This window comes from Oryzias latipes, chromosome 7 (genome assembly GCF_053564925.1).
Source record: "Oryzias latipes strain Hd-rR chromosome 7, Olatipes_Hd-rR_3.1".
Classification (NCBI taxonomy): domain Eukaryota; kingdom Metazoa; phylum Chordata; class Actinopteri; order Beloniformes; family Adrianichthyidae; genus Oryzias; species Oryzias latipes.
In genome coordinates this window covers 26,757,566-26,779,437 of record NC_136243.1, presented here as the reverse complement: position 1 = coordinate 26,779,437, position 21,872 = coordinate 26,757,566, and the positions used below count along the sequence as shown (strand labels likewise).

The 21,872-nt window shown below is 38.4% G+C and overlaps 2 protein-coding genes across 2 annotated transcripts; both read left to right on the top strand.

Moving 5' to 3' along the window:
• The first annotated feature begins 3,129 nt into the window (after window positions 1–3,129).
• exosc10 (exosome component 10) lies at window positions 3,130–14,720 on the top strand. Its single transcript, XM_011476945.4, has 25 exons — window positions 3,130–3,352; window positions 3,757–3,893; window positions 3,995–4,118; window positions 4,205–4,309; window positions 4,489–4,648; window positions 4,753–4,861; window positions 4,940–5,015; window positions 5,090–5,200; window positions 5,734–5,877; window positions 6,880–7,070; window positions 7,217–7,373; window positions 8,481–8,629; window positions 8,724–8,774; window positions 8,861–8,972; window positions 9,061–9,108; window positions 9,193–9,268; window positions 9,356–9,465; window positions 9,545–9,637; window positions 9,719–9,787; window positions 9,867–9,972; window positions 10,049–10,122; window positions 13,910–14,087; window positions 14,174–14,238; window positions 14,332–14,408; window positions 14,494–14,720. The coding sequence occupies exons 1-25, from the start codon at window positions 3,230–3,232 to the stop codon at window positions 14,522–14,524; spliced, it is 2,676 nt and encodes an 891-aa protein (XP_011475247.1). The 5' UTR covers window positions 3,130–3,229; the 3' UTR covers window positions 14,525–14,720.
• A 1,859-nt stretch (window positions 14,721–16,579) lies between these two features.
• srm (spermidine synthase) lies at window positions 16,580–20,979 on the top strand. The gene is made up of 8 exons (XM_004070378.5): window positions 16,580–16,807; window positions 17,010–17,130; window positions 17,237–17,329; window positions 18,618–18,771; window positions 18,856–18,939; window positions 19,509–19,654; window positions 19,789–19,911; window positions 20,006–20,979. The coding sequence occupies exons 1-8, from the start codon at window positions 16,677–16,679 to the stop codon at window positions 20,021–20,023; spliced, it is 870 nt and encodes a 289-aa protein (XP_004070426.1). The 5' UTR covers window positions 16,580–16,676; the 3' UTR covers window positions 20,024–20,979.
• Window positions 20,980–21,872: the final 893 nt, after the last annotated feature.

The following is a 21,872-nucleotide window of genomic DNA, read 5'->3' as shown; positions in this document are numbered from 1 at the left end:
GCCCCTCGGGGTTGGAAGATCAAACTGTGCTGTCTTTATAATCTTCAGTTAAGCCCAGATCCTAAAATATTTATGGGCAGAGAGTAATATTTCCTAACTGCTATCACAAACAGCCGTATATTTTTGGTTTTAAAAAAAAAAAAAACACCACCTGTTTGGAGATGAACGACACAACAACCATTCTCTGCTTCTTTTGGGGATTTCGGACAGAGTGGGCTGAACTGATGTTCCTTTAATGCATTTGCAAAGAAGCTCTGGGGGACAACACTTGGCCTTTGTGTTGTGAGTCTGTACTTTACACGTCCGGGTGATCTCTGTGAGATCGTGACAGTAGTGTTTTCACATTGAAAAGTCATCAGCTGGTTTTCATATGCTGAAACTGTGCATGTATGATATTGTTTGGTGCATCTGTGTTTTTTAAGTGAGGGAGTTAATAAAAACAAATCACCAAAAATGTTACTCTGTGACCTTTCTTTTTTCCATTCAGTATTCTGTGAATTTTGTGTGGGATGGTGTCATTTTCAGCATCAGCAGTTTTAGTGTCCTTTACTGCAGGAGGAAGCTAAGTGGAACCTTGGGGTACCATCAGAAACTATAAAATGCACAATATTATGAAAAGCATATAAATGGGAGGAAATGGAAACAGTAAAGCCTGATTCAACAGATGTGGAAGGTCCACAATTCGAGTGCTTCAGTGCAGTCACAAACTGTTGTGACTGCTTAGGAACTATTATCACAGATCAGATGTTTTTGAAAAAGCTATAAATTGAAGAAAATGTATCCCAAACTAAAGCATCAAGCAGGTTGTTTTGTACTTGTTGAAAGAAAACTGCTTTTTTTTCCTCCTCTGGATTATTGGAGCATGTCTTTAATGAAATTCATTTACCTTTCACTGAAACAAGGAATAACATGGAAAGCCACTGTGAAATATTGATCGAGCCAGTGTTGCAGAGATGCTTTTAAGATAATAAGAGGGAGAAGACCCTGTGAAGAGATCAATACAAATGGGAAGTGAAGAAAAGAAAGGTTTCTCCCTCCGCACCACAGATCATCTATAATGAGCTGCTGTGTCGATACTTTGGTTCTTAACATGCTATTGACCACTGAATTACAACACCGTGGTTTTCTTTCTGTACAAGACATGGAAAATTGCATAATTGTGGGAAAATACACCAGCGTATTTAGCTTAATGCAGAAACATTACTTTAACTCCAATAAAGTGTGGGTATGTCTTGAGAAGATATTGGTAATGAGATGATGGGTGCATCTGCCAATGCAGTAGCGACTGCAGGTTACAATGTAAATACTGCCCCCTATTGGTCGGAACGCTCTGGTGCATCATTCTGAACAGGCTCAGAGGAGTATTTCATAAATGTTCATAAACCCCTTGTACTATCCTATGGGGTCAAGATGACCATTGACGTGTTCTCCCTACCATGACAAAGGTGGGTAAAGGTGAAGAGGATTTCATGTAATCCATGGACACCAGTGAAGATCACAAATCATTGAAGAAAAAAGGTTCAGTGCACTGTCTAGTGGGTCTAAATGACCCACTCCCAATGTCAAAGTGCCTAGGATAGCACAAGGGTTACCCGACAAATATTTTTTTTTAAATGCCAGTTTTTATATAATCTTGATTGGAAAAAAGGCAAACAAAAGCAAACCACAAAAAAATAAAATCACTGCAAAAAAGAACAAAGTTTAAGTTTTAATCTCGGGAATAAAAAAAATCGGAGATAGAAATCATAGAAGTCTCAGGACAAGGTCAATGAAACACTCATCTGTATCTGTATCCCCACTATGTAAACGTCGTGACATGGGAGACAGAACTATCTCTATAAGGGATGATTATTGGGAAAACATTTGGCGATGAGCCAACGATATTTCAGTTTATAACAGAATTTGATCTTCAATCAAATAACATTTTCTAAAATATTGAGGAAAAAAATCAGAATTCTGGGATTAAATTGAGAAGTCTGAGGAAAAAATCAGAATTCTGGGATTGAAAACAGAATTTGATGAAATAAAAGTTGGAAGACACACCTGAATAACAAAAACCTGAAACGTCTCATCACCTTTTTTTAAATGACCCTAATTCTATTCCGTAACTATAAGTAAGGGATAATTGCTGAGGAAGTGGGCATTGTCAGAAATTAAAGCATGCCTGAAGTCTTCGCATTGGAAGGTTCAGGCTTCCACGGCGTGTGTTCATTTCAAATAATGCAAACTTCGAATACAATTTTCCCGCTTCTACCATGACTACAGCGGTTAAGTAAAGCGATATTCATGCTGATCATCACAATGGGTATAGCATCAGTTCAGAGAGAAAGTTCACATCTTATCGCTTGTTTTTGTCCAGATGATGAAACAAAAGTTTGTTTTAAAGAAGCATTGATATAGAACATTTATGCTATGTGACCAGAACTTCTTTTTAGGTGTGCATTATCCCTGTGGATTGTCCCATTTAAATGAAACAGCCAATCAGAATCGAGTATTGGTATACTTTTTATTTTAAAGTCCCACTCAGAGAACATTTTAAACTATTTGAAAGCGTTCACAATTAGAAACGCTTTTCTTAAATTTTGGGCAAAACCAGAAAACCTCTGTCGTTTTCACGTAGTTTCAACAGAGCAGCAGAAGTTCATCCGGATATGTAAGTTGGAGTGTTGGTGCAGAGTCTTCTTCCTCTTTTGGCTTTTCCCATCAGGGGTCAGCAACCGGGCTTGGGACCGGCACAGAAGTAGAGAAGGGAACAGGGAGAAGCCCGGAGTTGAACCCTGATTTCACGGAAGGAAGTGTTGGTGCAGAGTAAGCGATAAAAATGGCGAGCAATATCGAAGCTATACAGCCTTACAGTTTTGAGCCAGCTCGGACAAGGAAAACATGGCTATTTGTTTGCAATTGGGTGCATCGGAATGGAGCAGAGCGTGGAGCTCATGGTCTCCAGTGTGACAATGATGTCCCTGCTACAGGCTGTTTCCAAAAGTGTTTGTCTTCAATCGTGACAAAAATGCTTCAAGAACATGCTAAATACACCAAAAACACAATTTTCCGTGGAGTGAGTCTTTAAATCAGTGAGAAAAAGAAATGGTACAAAAAGGCTGTTTTTCCACTCCTTGTCGTCAGGTGTCGCTGTGGCGCTTTCGGTGCCCTGGTAAGACTGCAGAAGAAAGAATTGCGGAAAGGGACTGCTTTCGTGGTCACGCATGTCCACACGACAAAATAAACCATGTCCCTGTCTAAAAGTAAAGATGACTCGAACCGAGAAGTTTTGGACAGCAACTCGGACACAAACGAGGAGGATAAAAATGAGCTATGTCCCGGTTTTAAAGACGTTGACGCCTTCGTTAAAGTAAGGGAACAACAGCAAATGCTAAAGTTTTTAGCTGAGGCTCAGGCTAAGGCTCTTCCAACGTGGTTGATTAAATTGTTGATGAATCAATGACATATATATTTTTGAGTAGATGTGTGTAATACTTATATTGCTTATAACAAGACTGCATTTCACGTTTATTGAAGTTGTGGGTTTCTATATATGCGAGTGCAAGAAATTAACTGAAAGTTGAGTGATTCTAGATGAATTATGCACTTTAATGGTAACTTCACAAATAAATAAATAAAATAAGAGGCTTATTAGGTATTTAAATTCGGTTATTTTCCTCAATTTATTTTGGTGTGATCCTAAACGTTCTTCGTGTTTCTTCGTTACAAACGGTCCCTTAACTGCTAACAGCACAGCTTCCCTCTCCTCTGCAGCATGGATTTGGTGTGGTGTTATCAGCCACCAAAGCATCTGCAGGTTTACCTCAGCCTGGAGATGAATTTGATTTCTATCGAAGCTTCCCAGGCTTCCAGGAGTTTTGTGAAAGTCAAGGAGATCAGATTTTGCAGTGGTAAGTTTTTTTTTTCTCCCCAAAAAAAGTTTATGGTAAACCGGAGACCTCCATATTCACGCTTCAGACCTACCAACTGATGATATGTTTTGTCTTGTCAGCATGAGTCAGATTATGCAGCACCATGGCTGCAGATCTCACGTCAAAGACCGGAACAAGCTGACAGCTGTGGAGGAGAGGTTTGACTTGGTCGTAGACTCCAACGATGTCATCCTTGAAAGAGCGGTACGACCAGCAACCCCAGAATGAAGCAGTTTGCTAAATGAAATGGGTTTTTACAAACGAGGCCTTCACATCGTTCTGCTGTGCAGGGGATTCTTCTTGATGAAGCTGACGGGGTGAACCGGAATCAGAAGCCAGTTATGCCTGCTGGGTTCCAGCCTCCCAAAATTGTTGTTTCCAGCTGGAACCGCAAGGTAAAATAAGTCTCCTCTCTTGTCCTGCTGGGCTCTAATGTCTGCTTTGACCACATTCAGACGAAAAAAAGTGTCAGATTTGGAATTCAGTATCTTCAGTGCTAAAGATGCTTGAAGAGGGTTGACAACCATTCACCACAAAGGGTTGGATTTTCTCAAACGATGCCTCTGTGAACCAGGGTTCCGGCTCCAGCAGTCAATCCGAGACGTTCCGACTTCTCCATGCCAAGAATATAGCTCGGCCTCAACTGAAATTCAAGGAAAAGATAGATAACAGCAACACACCTTTTGTGCCCAAGATCTTCATCAAGCCCAATGCAGTAAAGCCTCTTCCATCCTGTAAGAAACACGTTTGTCAGCTTAGATTCACATCTTCCCCTGTGACTTGTAATAATCAATCTTCCAGCACATGTACATTAATTCACTGCTTCTTTTCCATGTAGATTTTACCAACAAGCAAATACGCAATGAAAGACCAGAGGATCTTGATGTTCCTGCCGCCCTGGCCGACTTAATTCACCAGCAGAGAACTCAGGAACATGTTGAAGACATGTAAGCTTTGTTATCTGAGCAGTGTTGTTTTGTACTGTAAGATTTCTTGCCCTCTATCTGAAGTTTCTGTCCACACAGGTTTTCACACCCATACCAGTATGAACTGGACCATCTCACTGTTCCAGACAGCCTTCTGTCCAAACCAGAGCCTCAAGTAAAAATTATCACATTTCTATAATAACCTGAGTTGGCCTCTTGTCTCACAGGTTTTCTGCCTTTTCTTTATAGATGTACAAACCTATAGCTGAGACAAAGTTATCCTTTATCGACTCTCTGGAGGATCTCGTGGAGCTGAATGAGAAGCTGTGTAAACTGTCTGAATTTGCAGTGGATCTTGAGGTAGAGGATCAGAGTTTAGGACGTCCTCCCTTAGACTGGGGGTCTGCAACCTATCAATCCTTTCTTCTCTTTTTGCTCTGAAGTCAAATTCTAACACTTTAAATAAAGAATGGGTTTGTAGTTTTGGTTCATTAAACTTTGTCATTTAGGCTTAGATTTTTAACATAGTGGAGGAATAATAAGGATAAAAGGTCTGATTGGTTGACCTCTGATCGGAAGATTCCGGTTTTGATTTCCATGTCGAAGTGACCTTTAGCCTCTATAACAGAAAACACTGTTATAATTTATAATTGTAAATATTTAAAAGCTATGTTTAATAAATGAATGGCTTAATGGCCACAAAAACAAAACTAAAGTTTATTTTTCAACTCTATGAAGTGCATCTCTTCCTGGGTTTTGTCAGGAAGAACCTGGACTAAATGGATCTGTTTGTGTTAAAGGTTGCAGGCCCCTGCCTTAGACCGTAACTGTTTGAAATGTCAGCATTTTAACAATGACAGTCTTTTTAATGAACACTTTGTTTTCCATCTCAGCATCATTCCTACAGGAGTTTTCTGGGCCTCACCTGTCTGATGCAGATCTCCACCAGAGATGAGGACTTCATAATTGACACGCTGGAGCTCCGCAGTGAGATGTACATCCTGAATGAAGCATTCACTGACCCGACTATTGTGAAGGTACAGTTACCTCTGTGTTTTTGCTCTGAGTATCTTTAAAAATAACAGCTGAAGTAAAGGATTAAATAACATTTGTTGAAGCCAGATTACTCACTATTATAAATTGGTATCTTTAGATCACTATTTATGCCATGTTATTATTTATTTTTTTATTAAAGAGAAAGGACAAAGCACAACTTTGTCACACATGAATATATATCGCATAAATAAAATCGTTTTTTATTTCTTTTATTTTTTTAAATGAAGTTTACCCAGGAAATCCAACCAGCAGCATTACTTTGATTTGGAGTCATTTGATGCAGAGAACTTACTGACTTTCTTTCTCAAAACAATAAAGATTTTTAATCGTTTAATGCTTGTTTTATTAACGTGTATCAACAAATTCTCAATGGATGTTTCCCTCGATAAAGATGACTTCAACCAAGGGTTAAAACATTTTTTATAAAAATCAGCAGAATGGAAACATTTAATAAACAAACATAGATTTCCATGTTTTTATTCCTTTTGTCAGCAATAAAGTTTTCATGGATGTGCAATTTTTGATTTTTATTTATCGGTATTTATTTTTACTAGTGACTTTCTCCCATGTAAAATTTTTCTGTGTCGCTATTTTGTCTCATTTTCAGGTAAGCATTGATTCTCAAATCTTAATGCTGTTCTTGCTCTTTTTCTTTCATGAAATTTTCATCCTTTTTTTCAAATCCTGTGTTAAATAATAGTCGGATGAAAAAGCTCGGAGCCGGTCTCTGCGTGTTCCCTCAGAGCGTGTCTAACAAAGTTGGTGCGTGTCCTGTTGTGTGTGGGAGCAAACATGACTCACGCATTGTTGGACATCTGTGAAAAGTGTAGTGTGTGTGGGCGTCGGCAAGAAAAAAAGAATTTTGAAGATGATTCAGATAAAATGTCATGTGCTTTGTAGAAAGTTCTAATGTTTTTTGGTAGGAATGGGGGTCGTTCTCTTTTCCCTGAAAGCTGATAAATGTGGTCCGTTGCTGTTGTCAGGTGTTTCATGGAGCTGATTCTGACATCGAGTGGCTCCAGAGAGATTTTGGCTTGTATGTGGTCAACCTGTTTGACACGCATCAGGGAAGCCGAGCTCTCCACCTGGCCAGGAATTCACTTGACCACTTACTCAGACACTTTTGCAATGTGGACTCGGACAAAAGATACCAACTGGCCGACTGGAGGATTCGGTTTGTTGCTCATTTTTTCCCCCTATTTTCCTACGCTGTAAATTTATTAGAAAAAAAATGTATTTTTACCTGTAAAGATGCAATCGGTTTTAGATATACTTTAAAAAAATGTTAAATAAATATTATCCTGTGGTTTGTCCCTGTAGCCCCCTACCAGATGAGATGGTGCAGTACGCCCGAACAGACACCCACTATCTCCTTTATATCTATGACTGTGTGAGGGCACAGCTGTTGGACTCTAACCACGGGCAGCCGGGCCTCCTGCAGTCTGTCTGGAACAAAAGCAAAGACATTTCACTGACGGTTTGCAAAATCTAACTTTTTCTGATAGTCATATTGAAGTGTCAACCAATGACTGTATGGAACAACTGGACTGAGTGAATGTGACATCACCCATAGAAAATGGCTAACTTCCAGCTCCAACAAAAGGAGGTAAAGTGGGTTAACCTATTTTTTCTTTTTTGGGGGCGACATGAATGTCGCCATGTTGGAGCCAGACAACATCACAGAGTTATGACTGGTTGTGTCCCTCACTACTTAGTTCATTATGTAGGGCGTTTGGCATTTTGCCGAGGTGTCCAAATCTAAATTCCAGAATCCAGTGCCCTAGAAATTTCCCAGGCATCTCTTCAAACAACTAGTGAGCCCGGATGTTCACTAGATTGGCAAATATAGACCACAATGCATTGGACAATTTGTTATTTGAGAAAAAAGTAGTTCAATATATTTTATAAATCAGTTTTCATCATCAGAACACGGTGGATTCATAAATAGTCTTTGTAAAATGGTCATATAAAGGTTATTACTTTGGCAAACGGGTAATGTCATATTCAGCATTTCAAAAAGACTGAACAAATGTGTTGTGTTAAAATCCAAGGCACTAGATAATCTTTTAGGGGTTTTTAGGGGTTATGAGGAAGTCAGATTGGTCACTGTTTCTATGGCCACCTCCCTCACCAATCAGGTGTGAGCTTGTTGGAAGTCCACACTCGGGAAAATCTGTCGAACAAGACGTGAGACCGGATACTTTTATTGAAGCATCTCATTAGTCAGTTTACAACTTAATTAACTTGCCATTAAAAAAGAAAAATATTAGGATTAGAAAGAATATAAGTGACTGGATAGCTTAGTTGGAACCGGCAAGTACTATCTGTTTGGAACATGAGGAGGGAGGGGGTCACTCAGTCCTGGTCTCATATACAGTTAATAGGGACACTACAGAACTTTATTCACATTTAAAAAAATCATTTGTGATTTTATTATTTTTTTATGTCTTATTTTTTTGCTGTGCAGCAGGGTTTTTGGAAAAGTTCACAAATGTACAAAATCCAAAAAGCTAAATCCTCCATCCCATTTCTCCCTCATAACAGTCTGATGTGAACCCATGTGTCTCTGGCTTCTCTGTAACAGAAATACATGAAGCCCGTGTTCACGGAGGATTCATATTTGGAGGTTCTGAGGAAGCAGAAAAGGTCTTTTAACACCCAGCAGCTCACTGCCTTTAGACTGCTCTTTGCCTGGAGGGACAAGCTGGCCAGGCAGGAGGATGAAAGCACCGGGTAGGCCGTGTTCAGCTCATCCACAGGATTTTGAAAGAAACAGAATTTTCTAGCAGGTTTAAAAATTTGTTTCTGTTGTTGTTTTTGAGCACAGATACACGCTTCCCATTCACATGATGATTAAAATATCAGAGGAACTGCCCAAGTAAGTCAACTACAATTTAGATTTGATTTTTCGGCTAGTCTTTATTTTTTATGCCCGATCTTTTTGTCTCTATCTCACTTTCTCAGGGAACCTCAGGGCATCATTGCCTGCTGTAACCCCGTACCCCCGCTGGTGAGGCAGCAAGTCAATGAGCTACACCTGCTAGTGCAACAAGCCCGAGAAATGCCCCTCCTGAAGGTGAGGAGAAACTGGAGGCAGCATTGGGACGCAGGGACTGTTTTCATATCCTTCAAAACTTCAGTTGCAATACTTTCTTTAAACACAGGCTGAGATTGCTGCTCAAAAAAAGAAAGGCCTGACACCTGTGAAAAAGGTTGGCAACAATTAAAATGTTTGGAAAATCCGCTTAAACCTAGATGTGATTATTTGAATTTGAAAGATATGATGTGTTTTTCAGCCGGAGGTCACATTGTTTGGCCCGCATGATACATCCAGGGCATCTGAGAGTGAACTGCCATACTTTTCACCTAACGGTAGGCTTAAGTGGGATGTTTGGATGTTGGAAGTCTTTTTTTTTATTTTTCTTTCTATTAAATGTTTTTTGTTTTTTTGACTTGTAGAAGCACTGGTTAAACAGGGCAGACTCTTCTCTGAAAATGAGAGCAAAATGGATGTGGATGAGCAGAAAATGAGTGGCCTCTTAGCGCCAGCTAAAATAACCCTCTTCCAGGTAGAAAGTTTTAGTTCTCCAGCTAATCAATTTGTCTGAAACTGTAGTGGATTATTTTAATCAGTGCTTTGTTTTGAAGGAGCCCGAGGTACACACTGAGCAAAACTCCCTCTCTGTAGCTCAGATGAAGGCCAGACGAATCATTGAGTCTTTTGAAAATCCTTTTAGAATGGTAGGAAATGTCAAGAGCTTAACCTTCACAATTCTTTATTTGTGCTTTGGCAGAATAATAATTTATTGCTTCTTATTCCAGTATTTACCTTCCACCGATGTGCATGTCAACAAGAATGCCAAGTTTGACCCATCCTCCAAAATATTTGAGGTACCTGAAGAGCTTTTTTGTGAAATATATTGACCGCTGTTGTTTTTAATGTGCTTTGCTTACTTTGGCACCCTGACAGATCAGCAAAAGGTGGAAACTGCAGAGCATTGAACAGCAGCAAAAAGAGTTAGAGGCTAAGCAAAAAGCCAAAGAGGAAGCAAAGCAACAGGCAAAGAAAGCCTCAGGTAATTGGCTTTTCTTTTCTACACATTACCTTTTCAAGCATTGTTTCCTCACTTTTTATCTGTTGAATTCTCTCAGAGAAAAGAACGAAGACTAAACAAAGCTACCAGGAGTCTCTTCAGAATGTTGCCACTGTGCGTCAGCAGGCAGCAGTAAGTCTTTTTACATTTCCTCGTTTCTCCGTTCATTTTGTTCTTTTGAACTTCAGACAAGCACCTCAGGTCTGTGTTGGAAGGCATGGCATATTCTTTTAGCTGGATTCACTCAAGGGCCCGCAACAGCGTTGAAAGGACAGTAGGTTTATGACTACTTTAACTCTGTGTGATACTTTATATTTTCCCAAGACAGTGAGTCCCCATCAGATGAACGGGTCTGCAGAAACACAGAATGGGGGCCATGTTAAATATTCTATCCTATAGAGGAGGAAAAATGTACAGCATGTGGGCTGGGTGTTATAAAAGTGTCTCAGATTCATTGGACACATTTTTGTTCCTCTTGAGTAACAAAGCCTCTTTTCTAGGAACTAGCAGCCTCCTGCTGCTAGTTCCATTCCTCAGGGGGTATTACTTGGCTTCCTTTTAGTTAGTTACTCGCACCCCCGCTGTCATATTAAACTTTTCTGATTTCTTTTCTTTCCAGTTTAACACTTCAGTTAAGCCTTTTACCACAGAGCAAAGCTTTTTGTCCAACTGCTACAGATAATCCTGGTGGTCATAAATCAGAAAATTTGGCAGCTGCACTTGAATGTCACAGGTGTTACTGTCCAGACCAGTGTTTTTCAACCAGTGTGCCGTGGGAGATGGTCAGGTGTGCCGTGGGAAACTACCCATTAACTGATCTAAAAACATTTCCCATCTCCAGGATATCAGCTCTGTGTTCATCCAAACAGGCCCTGATAAAACTGAGTAGTTAGGAATGTGAAAGATCGTAAAAGACTTTTACTTTGTGTTTATTTGATTCTTTTAAAGACATTTTGCTAAGAATGACGGTACCGTGATTTAGCCGTAGCTTCAGCTCTGTTTTCGGAAAAGTCCCACCCCTTTAACTGTCTCCACCAATCATTCTTGGAGGCTTAATCATACGTCATCAGTCTGACCAATCAGAAGTGGTTAAAGTCCAGACTTCCTTGTCCCGATTTAGCTCATAAAGTCTCTCAGTTCCAACAAAAATACCAGCTAAAGCTCATCTTAAGCGGTGTAGCTTTCTGCACGATCTGCTGTCAGACCGTGGAGCAAGTGAACAAAACAATGAAGCTCAGAGAGTGTCTGCGATCGGCGTCTGTTTCACACTACACCTCCCATGATGCATTGGGTTAAAGTGACAGCGTCTCAGTGAGTCCTCCCTGTTAAACGTCTTGAAACCACAACGAACCCACATCAAACCGTTTTTAAATCTTCTTGATGAAATCAGAGGTCAACAGTTTAGTTCTCCTTCAAGGTTTGTGTTTATTAACATCCAAACATCCCAGAGTTTGGTCCAAGTCATCTTTCTAACTGAAACACTTTTCTAATGAGGTCTGGATTATTTTATATGTCATTCTTTCTAAATCACTATTTAGAAAGAATATATTTCGTTTTTTGTGGGGTTAATTAAAATTGCATGTCAGTAAACTGAAGGGAAAAACAACTACCAGGGTAAATTTTCAAATAATTTAGTTCAAAATAATTACTGAAAACTAACTTAACTTTTATTACATCTTTTAGAAGAAACAGCTGCAACTTCCAGCTTTTTCTGCCACAATTATCACAACAGTGCATATGAGATTGCAGAGAAACTGTACATCAAACAGACTATAGAGTTTCTCCATTTTTCAATTTTGGATGCTGGTGTGCCGCGGGATTTTTTGTCAAGGATAAAGTGTGCCTTTGCTCGAAAAAGTTGAAAAATACTGGTCCAGACACACACTCACTTCCGTCTGCGGCAGCGTTCAGTAAGGATGCATCGATTCACTTTCCCAAAGGTTCAAACCTCGATTTTTAAATTGCAGTTTTTTTTCGGTGTGATATAAACTAAAACTCAGAAAAAACCTTCGTTTGATTTGCTAATAAGTCACCTGACATGGGTAAAAAAAAATATTTTTTTTCCCACAAAATAATAATTTGTTCCCACACAGTAGGAATTTGTTCCCACAAAATATTTAAATATTTTACTTCAAATCTCGTAATGTTATTTTTTTTGTTTTTGTGACACTAAAACTCTGTTGAAGCCTGAAAGTTTGATGAACACAGAGCTGATGTCATTGCAATAGTGAATGCTTTTTACACTGATTTAGGTGAAATTAGATAACTTCCCATTGCATACATGATGATCTTTCATGGCATACATGTGTACCGCGGCACACTGGCTGAAAAACACTCATCTAGGAAACCAAAGAAGGGCCATAGCCGATGACGTATGTGATGGACGCCAGCAGAAGACGGGACCAATTTTATTTAGTGCTTTCAAGAATACCTGTGTCCTAAAAGAGAAAGAAGTGTAGATGATTTAGTTAAAAAAACAAGCCAAAATAAGAACAGAATGGAAGGTTGACCAACATTATGAAAAAACATGGATGCAGCCGACTCGGCTGTACAGATTGTCTGAATCACCGGCTCCCTTGTCAAGGCTACCTAATTAAAACTACCCAAAAGAACCAATAAAGCTTGTAAATTATAACAACCAGGGTACATACAGTGTGCCACCTGTCAGCCACTTGCAAATATTGGCTGTTAGCACACTAGTACTTTCAGCTAGCACCTCTTTGCCGTTCGGCTCTCATGGCTGGTTTTTCAAAAACACAGATTCACTAATAGCTCAGAAATCTGTTCACAGGCAGCACTTGTTTTGTTGTCCTTGTTGTTGGTTTTGCCACCTGTTACATGAAGGCAAACCTCAAAGGTGAGATGTAGCTCACAAAGCTTCCGAATTAGATTAGGAAGAGAATAACAGCCTGATTTTTTTTTTCCAAAACGTTTTATTCACAGTGACTGTTCTGAGTGTTTTACAGATGCACAAACGAAAATATTTTTTAAAAAATTAACCCATTACGATGAAACAAACTTGGCTAAGCAGCATTTAACAAATAAAAAAAACAAAAAAAATCAGAAAACCCGAATTCCCACCTGAAATTTGTGGTCTGGAAGAGTTTTCTAACATTTTAAATGTTTCTCTATGGTCCACTTGTGTTTTCATTTTTAGATTGTTTCTTGATTTCAACCAGAAATCCCAAACCTACAAAGTATTAAAGCATGAAAAACCACTACACTGATGTGTGTGTTTTCTCCATGAAGCAGATAAAAGATCTACAAAATGTATACATTTTATTGCATCACCCTTGAGCTTGTGTTTATCAGGCTTTGATTACGGTAATGCAGGAGCACAAGACACATTTGTAGGTTATTTACAGAACCGTAAATTGGCTTTTATGGACTCTGGATATAAAAGCATGCAACAAAATAAAAAGAGTTAAAATCCCGGCTAGGACCTTTCTGTGTGGAGTTTGCATGTTCTCTCCATGCGTCTGTGGGGATTCTCCAGGATCTCCGGCTTACTCCCACTGTCCAAAAACATGCTTCATAGGTAAATTGGTTTCTCTAAATTGCCCCTAGGTTTACATCTGAGTGTGGCCTTGCGACAGACTAGGGACCCATTCAGAGTGTTCACTGCCTTTGCCCAACAGTAGCTGGGTAGGCTCCGGCAACCCTGTGACACTGAAAAGGATTCAGCAGTTTAGGAAAATGCATAATATATATATATATACCGGTAAGAGTAATTTAATAAATCTGGTATTGGCTAAACCTTGCCTTGTGCAGGTTTTCTGGTTTAAGTTCTTCAGCTTTGCTCTTTTTCCTTCACCAATTTTTTTCTAACTATTTAAGTCTGTACAGATAATGAAACACAAGTAAATTATAATTTTGCATTTACTCAAACAAATTTTTTTTATTCTACTATTTTCATCAGGAATCTGCAAAAAGTGCGGCGAAGAAAAGAGAAACGCCTGCAAGTGAGGTTGGAGAGGTGACTCCCAAACCAGCAAAGAAACTGAAAGCAGCCAAAAAGACCCAGAAGACTGAAACACCTTCACAGACCAGCTTTAAGCCCTTTGACTACAGTCAGTCTGACCTCAAAGTCTTTGCTGGTAAGAAGATCAAAAAGAATTCCTCATTTCCCTTTTCAGTTCTTGCACATTTTGATAAATGATCTGCGTTCACACTGGCTTTGCAGGTACTAAATCAAAGGACAACTCGCAGTTTGATCCAAATCGACAAGGCCAGGATTTTAAGAAAAAGGTCTTTGTATATTTAATTTTTTATGACTTAATTTCATCATTCACATTAGATAGTGTATTCATGTTTTATGCATCCAATTAATCTGCTTAACAGAAGGTTCCTCAAGGACAAAAGAAGCACACCTCAGCAGGAAACAGAAGCATGTCATACATGGCTGGCAAGTCAGAAAGGCAAGTCTGATCAGGGCTGGTTTCTGTTGTTTCGACAGATGCAAACCCTTGATTCTTAACCATTTTCTCTTTTCATTCTCTACAGAGGGTTCCGACATAACTGGCCTAAAAGATAGGCTATCTTCAAAGTGTTGTTTTTTTTTTATTTTATTTACATCAACGTGCAGTGGTAGGATGTTAACTTTTTCAGGAGAATCCAGTATTTTAGAATTGAAGTCATTTAAAAGCGTATTTTTTCGTCCTGAAACAAGTTTCCTCTGTAAATATGTACCAACAAACCACTCTTTAATAAAGTCCATTTTTGAGGAGAAATGCCCGTCCACTGTCATTTATTTATTCCCATTTATGTGCAACTGTATATTGCTGTTCATTATGATGACATTGGGATACTAGTCATCACAGAATTAAACATTTTATCAATTAATTTTTTTAATGAACTAATACTGAATCAACAGGTTTGGGAAATGACTCTCTCTTTTTCTATTGCAAAAGCAGAAATTCTTACTTTAAAAAAAATACAAGGAGTTTGAGATAGTCTTTTGAAGTTTTAACGCTTTACCTCTTAAGTTCATTAATTAAGTGATCTTTTTTTTCCTGCTACAGTTTTCTTCCTATCTGCCAAAACTCAGTCCCTGAATGTCAGAACAGCTGCTGGTCTTCACGTGGACTCCAGCTTTTTCCAGCCTTCACCTTCACCACTATGACAGAAGTAGTTGGATTGAATTCTGTTTTACAAAATCTTGCATGAAAAGACAACAATCAATGAATGAGCGATAGAACAACTTCAAATAAGTGTGCTTTTTATGTCCACCAATATCACAACCATTGAATACCATTTACTTTAGTTTTAGTATTTTCTTTCAACTTGCATTTGTGAACATATTTTTCAAAACATATGTTCTTTTTATTTTGTTGCCAAGAGTTTAAAGGAGTTGTTAAATTGAAATTATTTTCTCAAAGACACTCAGATTTTAGGAAGATAAATATCCTTCAATGTAATCTGTGTCCATGGTACAAGACTCTTTTGTTGCAGCAATTATGACACAGCAGAAATGACTACAAAGGGTTTGAGTAAACACGTAACACTTGATTTCATATATGAGTAGATGATTTGTGCAGATGACATTGTGGTGAGTCCCAGCAGTGTTAGAAATGCAAATCTCAAACATTTGTCGAGTGAAAGAGGACAATCATCATATCAAGTATAATGTAAAGAGAACTGTTGGAAGGATTTGTCCGAAGAAAAGGATTAAAAAGTAAAATATTTTGGTCATTGGCCACTGATCTTGTATTGGGCATTAAAGTTAAATATCTTTGGCATTAAATTTACTGATAATTATGCCAGCAGTCCTGCTGTATATTTATGTAACTTTTCTGAAGTGCAAGTTTGACTCATGTCCTGATGATCTGAAGATTTTGTAGTTCAAGGTGTTTTGCATTTGTGTGCATGTCTTATCTTTGGACTGGTTTTGACCAGCATGCACATGCTGAAGATTGCTTATAAAAACCTATTTAAGGAAACTTACTCGTGCAAATATTGACTTACTTATTATTTTTTCTTTACTTGTCCTGTCCAACAGCTGAGCAGACAAATAAGAGCTGAATGCCTCTTGTGTTGGCTCTGCTTTACTGTTACAACAGGGGGTTGTGGATCTTCTGACACACATGGTGTGTATTTGTATAAACCCCTTTTGTAATTTAGGCCTTGCCCATGTGTCGAATTGTCTATGTGCAAGACACTGAACCCCACATTGCTCCTGATGGTAATTGGTTGGTGCCATTGTGTTAAACTAAATGATCTTTATATTGATCTCAACAATTTGGCTTACAAAAATCTATCTATCTATCTATCTATCTATCTATCTATCTATCTATCTATCTATCTATCTATCTATCTATCTATCTATCTATCTATCTATCTATCTATCTATCTATCTATCTATCTATCTATCTATCTATCTATCTATCTATCTATCTATCTTTGGTTAGTTGATATTGTGGAGTGTGCACATGCGCAGTGTGATTTTTCTTTCACGTGGGCCACAAGTGTTTCACAGGGGCGGTGCCCAGAGTCGCGTCATCAGTGTCGCGTCAAACAAACTATGCTCCAACAGCGCCATCCTCAAACACTATTGGTTTAAGTGACGGTGAGGCACGTACGTCAGCAGTTCCCGATTGGTCAGGCCTGGAGACAACAAGTTTAGATGTCAGAAGGATTGCCACACTCGCAAAACACGTTAGTCTTACCTGTGGCTTCTGGCAGCTGTCATGGACCACATTAAAGATGGGTGGTTTACGGAGTCGTGCGCGTTGTGGCCCGGGCAAGCGATGAGCCTTCAGGTGGAAGAGGTCCTGTACAACAAAAAATCCAAGTTTCAGGATGTTATGGTTTTTAAGAGGTGAGAACTGCAATGACTTAACTCGGCTAATGTTGCTAGCTTGTAGCAGTAGAAACAGCAGTAACAAGCCTCGTTTCTCCTGCGATAAAGTAATTCATCTGTGAGCAGTCATTCATGTGTTAATTAGAGATATTTAGTGGGCAAACAGCTCAAATTTACTGTAATTTGTGTTTTGAATGCAACTAATACCGTCGATTTGTAGTAAAACCTACGGGAACGTGTTGGTCCTGGACGGAGTGATCCAATGCACCGAGAGAGATGAGTTTGCATACCAGGAAATGATTGCCAACCTCCCCCTGTGCAGCCACCCCTGCCCCAAAAAGGTACCGTTCAATAGATGTTGCACAACGCCATCAAAACTGCTGTCCAGGGCGCCACGTTGTCCGTCATGACACAGCAGCATTTACATATGCTTTCCTCCTTTTTCAGGTTCTGGTGATTGGAGGAGGGGACGGCGGTGTCCTCAGAGAAGTGGTGAAGCATCCTCTGGTGGAGTCTGTGGTTCTCTGCGAGATAGATGAGGTTGAGCCGCTCAATTTGATTTAGATGCAGCTTTGATGTTTTACTGCGTTGGTGCCAGTGATCATTGTTGAAATATTGATTGATTTTGATTTACAATTCAGCAGGACCCAACCAAATATTAACACATTTTTGTCCAAAAATTCTATTCTAAAAGAGTTTTCATCTAACCAGTGATGTAAACGAAACAAAAATACAACTTTTGTTGACAAAATAAGTTATTTTTACATTTGAAAAAGTGTTTTTATACTTGAAAAAATACAAGATTCCCTACTAGAAACAAAAGATTAAGTTAAAATCATTCTGTGTTTATCATTGAAATTTTTATACATATTTTGCACATATATTATTTTTTTAATCAATGTTTTATCAATTTCTAAAACTGAATCGACAGGTTTGGCAAATGAGCATCTCTTTTTTTTATTATAAAAACAGAAATTCTTACTAAAAAAAAGTTGAAGAATAAACAGTTAAGGCATTTTTGTCACCATTAGCAAACATTTTATTTTATTTTGATGATTGGCATACGTGTCCCTTCTTCACCGTTCATCTCAGTGTGAAGTTTTCGATTTTTTTAAGACTTTTTTACTTATTCTCCTGACCCAGAACCCAAACTTCTTTATCCTTAGAAGAAAATGATGTTTGATAAGCCGCAAAACACATTTCTGATGTTCTTCTGTTACACTGATGTCCCCATGGGTCGTTTTCATCAAATTGTTTATTTTAACTAAACAAAATATAATTTTTGGGGAAAATTTAATACATTCTTACGCTTTAAAAGAGTTGGATACAAACAAATAGAATCATAGATTTAAAGGGAAATCAGTTTTACAGATTAGCTAGTTGCAATTGAAGAATAATATGATTAAATAAAATTTTAAGATGTGTTACTGTTGTTACTGAATGTCCATATGTGGAACTCACATTTATTTAAAAAAGAAAATCTTATTTTTAATCTGTTGTTTGTTTCTAATTATCCATTACATTCTCTTTTTGTGTTTTTTGTCATTACAAAAATCTTAAATGCTGCTAAAAGGATGAATGATAAATCGAAAGTTTTGCACACATGTCTTCTGTTAATTCATGTGTGGTTGTTGAACTGTTTTGACCGCTGATTCTGCAGCGAGGACGCTTCAACTCGATGTCACTCGATTCTTTGCTGCTTCTTCATCTGAATTAGGCATTAGTGGTTCATTTAAAAGGATCTGAGAGTAATCTCTGACATTCAAACCAGACAGCTGTTTTCAGTTGTTTTGGACCTCTCTCATGTGCTGATGCCTCTGCCCTTTAGGATGTCATTAATGTATCAAAGAAGTTCCTCCCAGGCATGGCCAAGGGCTTCTTTAGTCCCAAGCTGACGCTCCACGTTGGCGATGGCTTTGAATTCATGAAACAAAACCAGGACGCCTTTGACATCATTATTACCGACTCCTCAGACCCCGTGGGTAAGCGATGATGTTTACCAAATGCGTGACTTTTTTTTTTGTTTTGATTTGTTTTGCAAATGTTTTGTCTTTTGATTGTTGCAGGACCTGCTGAGAGTTTGTTCAAGGAATCCTACTATCAGCTGATGAAGGCAGCTTTGAGGAGCGGAGGAATTCTTTGCTCCCAGGGTTTGTAGCAGTTTTCTGACGATGGGGGACACGTATAAGGAAATGTAATCCTAAAATCAAATTCCTGAGTATTTCTTTATTCAAATCATGGTGAATCAGGAGCAGAGAAAATGTTGTTGGAATAAAATTGTAGCAGTGATGTAGAAGCTACAGTGGGTGGGTCACAAGCTCCTCTTGTTTTCGTTGTCGATTGAGTTGGCATTTGGCTTTAAACTGTACGGCTTGATAGCTCCAATATTAGTCACCATTTTTGTTGCACTGATAATGTTACGTCTGGGTTATAAGGGGCTGTAAGCTAGCGGGTGAGAGTGTAAACAAAGGGATGATGGGAAATCAGGGGAAGCTTACTTCCACGGCAATAGTCAGAGGCAAATTTCTACTGCCACTGCAGAAACTGTCCAAGAAAACAACACAGGTTCCTAGATTTTGCTTAAAAACTGTACAATTGTAATTAAAAGACCGCAGGGAATTAATTTAGAATAGATTTAAAGATGATCGAAGTGGGACAATATATTTTAGAATGACCTTTTTCCTAGTTTAAACGTCCAAACCTTTTGTCCATTTTTCAGGAGAGTGTCAGTGGCTTCATTTGGAGCTGATAAAGGAGATGCGTACCTTCTGCAAAACCCTTTTCCCTGTGGTGGATTACGCTTACGGCACCATCCCAACTTATCCAAGTGGCCAAATTGGATACATGCTCTGCAGTAAAAATCCTGTAAGGGGCATTCCACCCTTTATTCTTTACCCGTCTTCTGCTTTTCTAACCGCTGCTCGTCTCAAAGATCCTCACTTCTTTGATGAGTTCTCTTTTCCTGTCATAATTCTACAAAAAATGTGTTATCCCACCAGGAAACAAACTTCAGAGAACCGGTGAAAGCACTGTCAAAAGAAGAAATGGAGACTATGAACTTACAATATTACAACACTGAAATTCACAAAGCCTCATTTGTTCTACCTGAGTTTGCTAGAAAGGTGAGATATTTAAAAATATTTAAAAATATTATGTAGTGTGTGTGTGTGTGTTGTTTCACACAGGTTCACTCTGTGTTTTATTGATCACCACCAGGTACTCAGTGATGTATGACCAGCAACAACAGCTGACCTCCACGTTTGTCCTCTACCTGGCGCTCCGAACTCGGACTCAAGCAATCTAACTTGGGGACTCCATCTCTTCCTCCTCCGAGGAGTCGGTCTCCTCAGAGAGATCAGTTTGTGAAAACCTGCTAAGTTTGTGATCTAGCAGCAGCGTTTCCTTTCCTATGTCGTCCCTCGTGTTTCTTTGTTTTTTTATTTTCAATTGTCTTATCAGTATTTTGTGAAATATGGGCCGAAAAGAAAGAAAGAAAGCAAACGTTATCAAAGCTGACCTCATTCTGAAACGTTGTTTTTTGTCATTTGCTGCACGCTCCACAGCCACACACCAGTATATTTACCCATACTGAATACGTCTTGCTGCACATTTTGTGTTTTCTATCTGTTGTTGCTTTTGGAAAACACACAGTATCCATGACTGCCCATTCAAGTCCTTGATCTCCACAACAAATCCTATTGTGCCTGATAATGATTTTAAAAACTCCCTTTCAGTTTATATCACAATGTGCTGTAAAAGTAGTGTCCTCAACGTTGACTTAAGGGTCAAGAGTTGAAGAAAGTTCCTTTCAAATGTGTTACTAACCTAAAATGAAATGAAAAATGGATTCTAGTAATAATTCTTGCATTAAAACACAATGATTCTTATACAATATTATGAAAAAAAAATTATGATTAACGATGACCTTAAATGAAAGGTTAAACATTTTTTCCCCAAGATATGAATTTATTATTCAATGATAGTTTACAGGATTCTGTATTGACCTTTGTTAGTAAACCTGCTGTAGTTGAGTCACAACTATTCCAGTCATGACACTAATGTCTCACTTTTATTTCTCATGTCAGTATAAAGAAAATATTGTGTCAAAAAATCAACCGTTGTAACCTGAGATGTAAACAGGTGTTTTTATAAGAATTCTGAACTATAATAAAAAGCTTAACACAAAAAAATCGTTTTTTTTCTTTTCTTTTCTTTTTTTTAAATATTATATAATTATAAATAATTATAAATAATTCCAAACTGAGAGCAAGAATATCATACTTTAGAGGATTCTTACTTTTGTTGATGTTATCAAAGAATTGGGTAAAAAAGCAGTTAACTGGACTTGGTTTGTATTTTACTATAGAAGATGTTTCACCTCTTTCAGAATCTTAACCCTTTTCTAGAATAAAAGATGAATCCAGTCCAGTGTTTCCTGATCAAATCTACCAGGAAGAACCAGAATCTAGACATCTCTTGGTGATCCGTTGTTGCAGTTTCAACTGTCGGCCAGAAGGTGGCATCCTTGAACTTGTTCTGTGTTCACATTTCCTTTTTTGTCTTTTGACTGAAAAAGCCAACGAGGTCCCCAAAGAAAAATCAAAACCTACCATGTGGTTTTAAACAGTAGCTGACTATTAAAGCTGTTGCTGCTTAGTTGCATCAACTGCAGTAATTGCCATGTAAGATTGCTCCACTAGTTTATTAGAAGTTGGCCTGCCTTCACATTTTAAAGGGGTTTGGTAGCCGTGCTGTCATCTGAGTGACAGAAGTCTGTTTCAAAACGCCAGCAACGTTTCATTTGATTGAAATATATTTGGTAATATTTCAACTCTGTCAAGTATAATGTGAAAGATTGTTTGTAAAGTTGTTATCTAAAGGTATTTTAAAGATATTCAGTCTGGCTATATTGTCATAGTTTAAACAAGTCATTCAAGAACACAAACAGATAAGCAGAAACCCCTAAGTATCCATTTCATCTTTGTGCTGAATGATGCCAAACTAAGTTTATGTGGAAAAAGCTACCATCTGCTGTTCCTATGGAAGCTTTTAAATCGCTAAAGTCTTCTGCACACTTGATTCC

Coding starts and splice junctions, on each gene's coding strand:
- exosc10 (XM_011476945.4), top strand. CDS start 3,230: ATGTCCCTGTCTAAAAGTAAAGATGACTCGAACCGAGAAGTTTTGGAC. Junction 4,862..4,939: donor CAGGAACATGTTGAAGACAT/GTAAGCTTTGTT, acceptor CTGTCCACACAG/GTTTTCACACCCATACCAGT. Junction 8,630..8,723: donor CAGGAGGATGAAAGCACCGG/GTAGGCCGTGTT, acceptor TTTTGAGCACAG/ATACACGCTTCCCATTCACA.
- srm (XM_004070378.5), top strand. CDS start 16,677: ATGGACCACATTAAAGATGGGTGGTTTACGGAGTCGTGCGCGTTGTGG. Junction 17,131..17,236: donor GCCACCCCTGCCCCAAAAAG/GTACCGTTCAAT, acceptor CTCCTTTTTCAG/GTTCTGGTGATTGGAGGAGG. Junction 19,655..19,788: donor TGCTCTGCAGTAAAAATCCT/GTAAGGGGCATT, acceptor TTATCCCACCAG/GAAACAAACTTCAGAGAACC.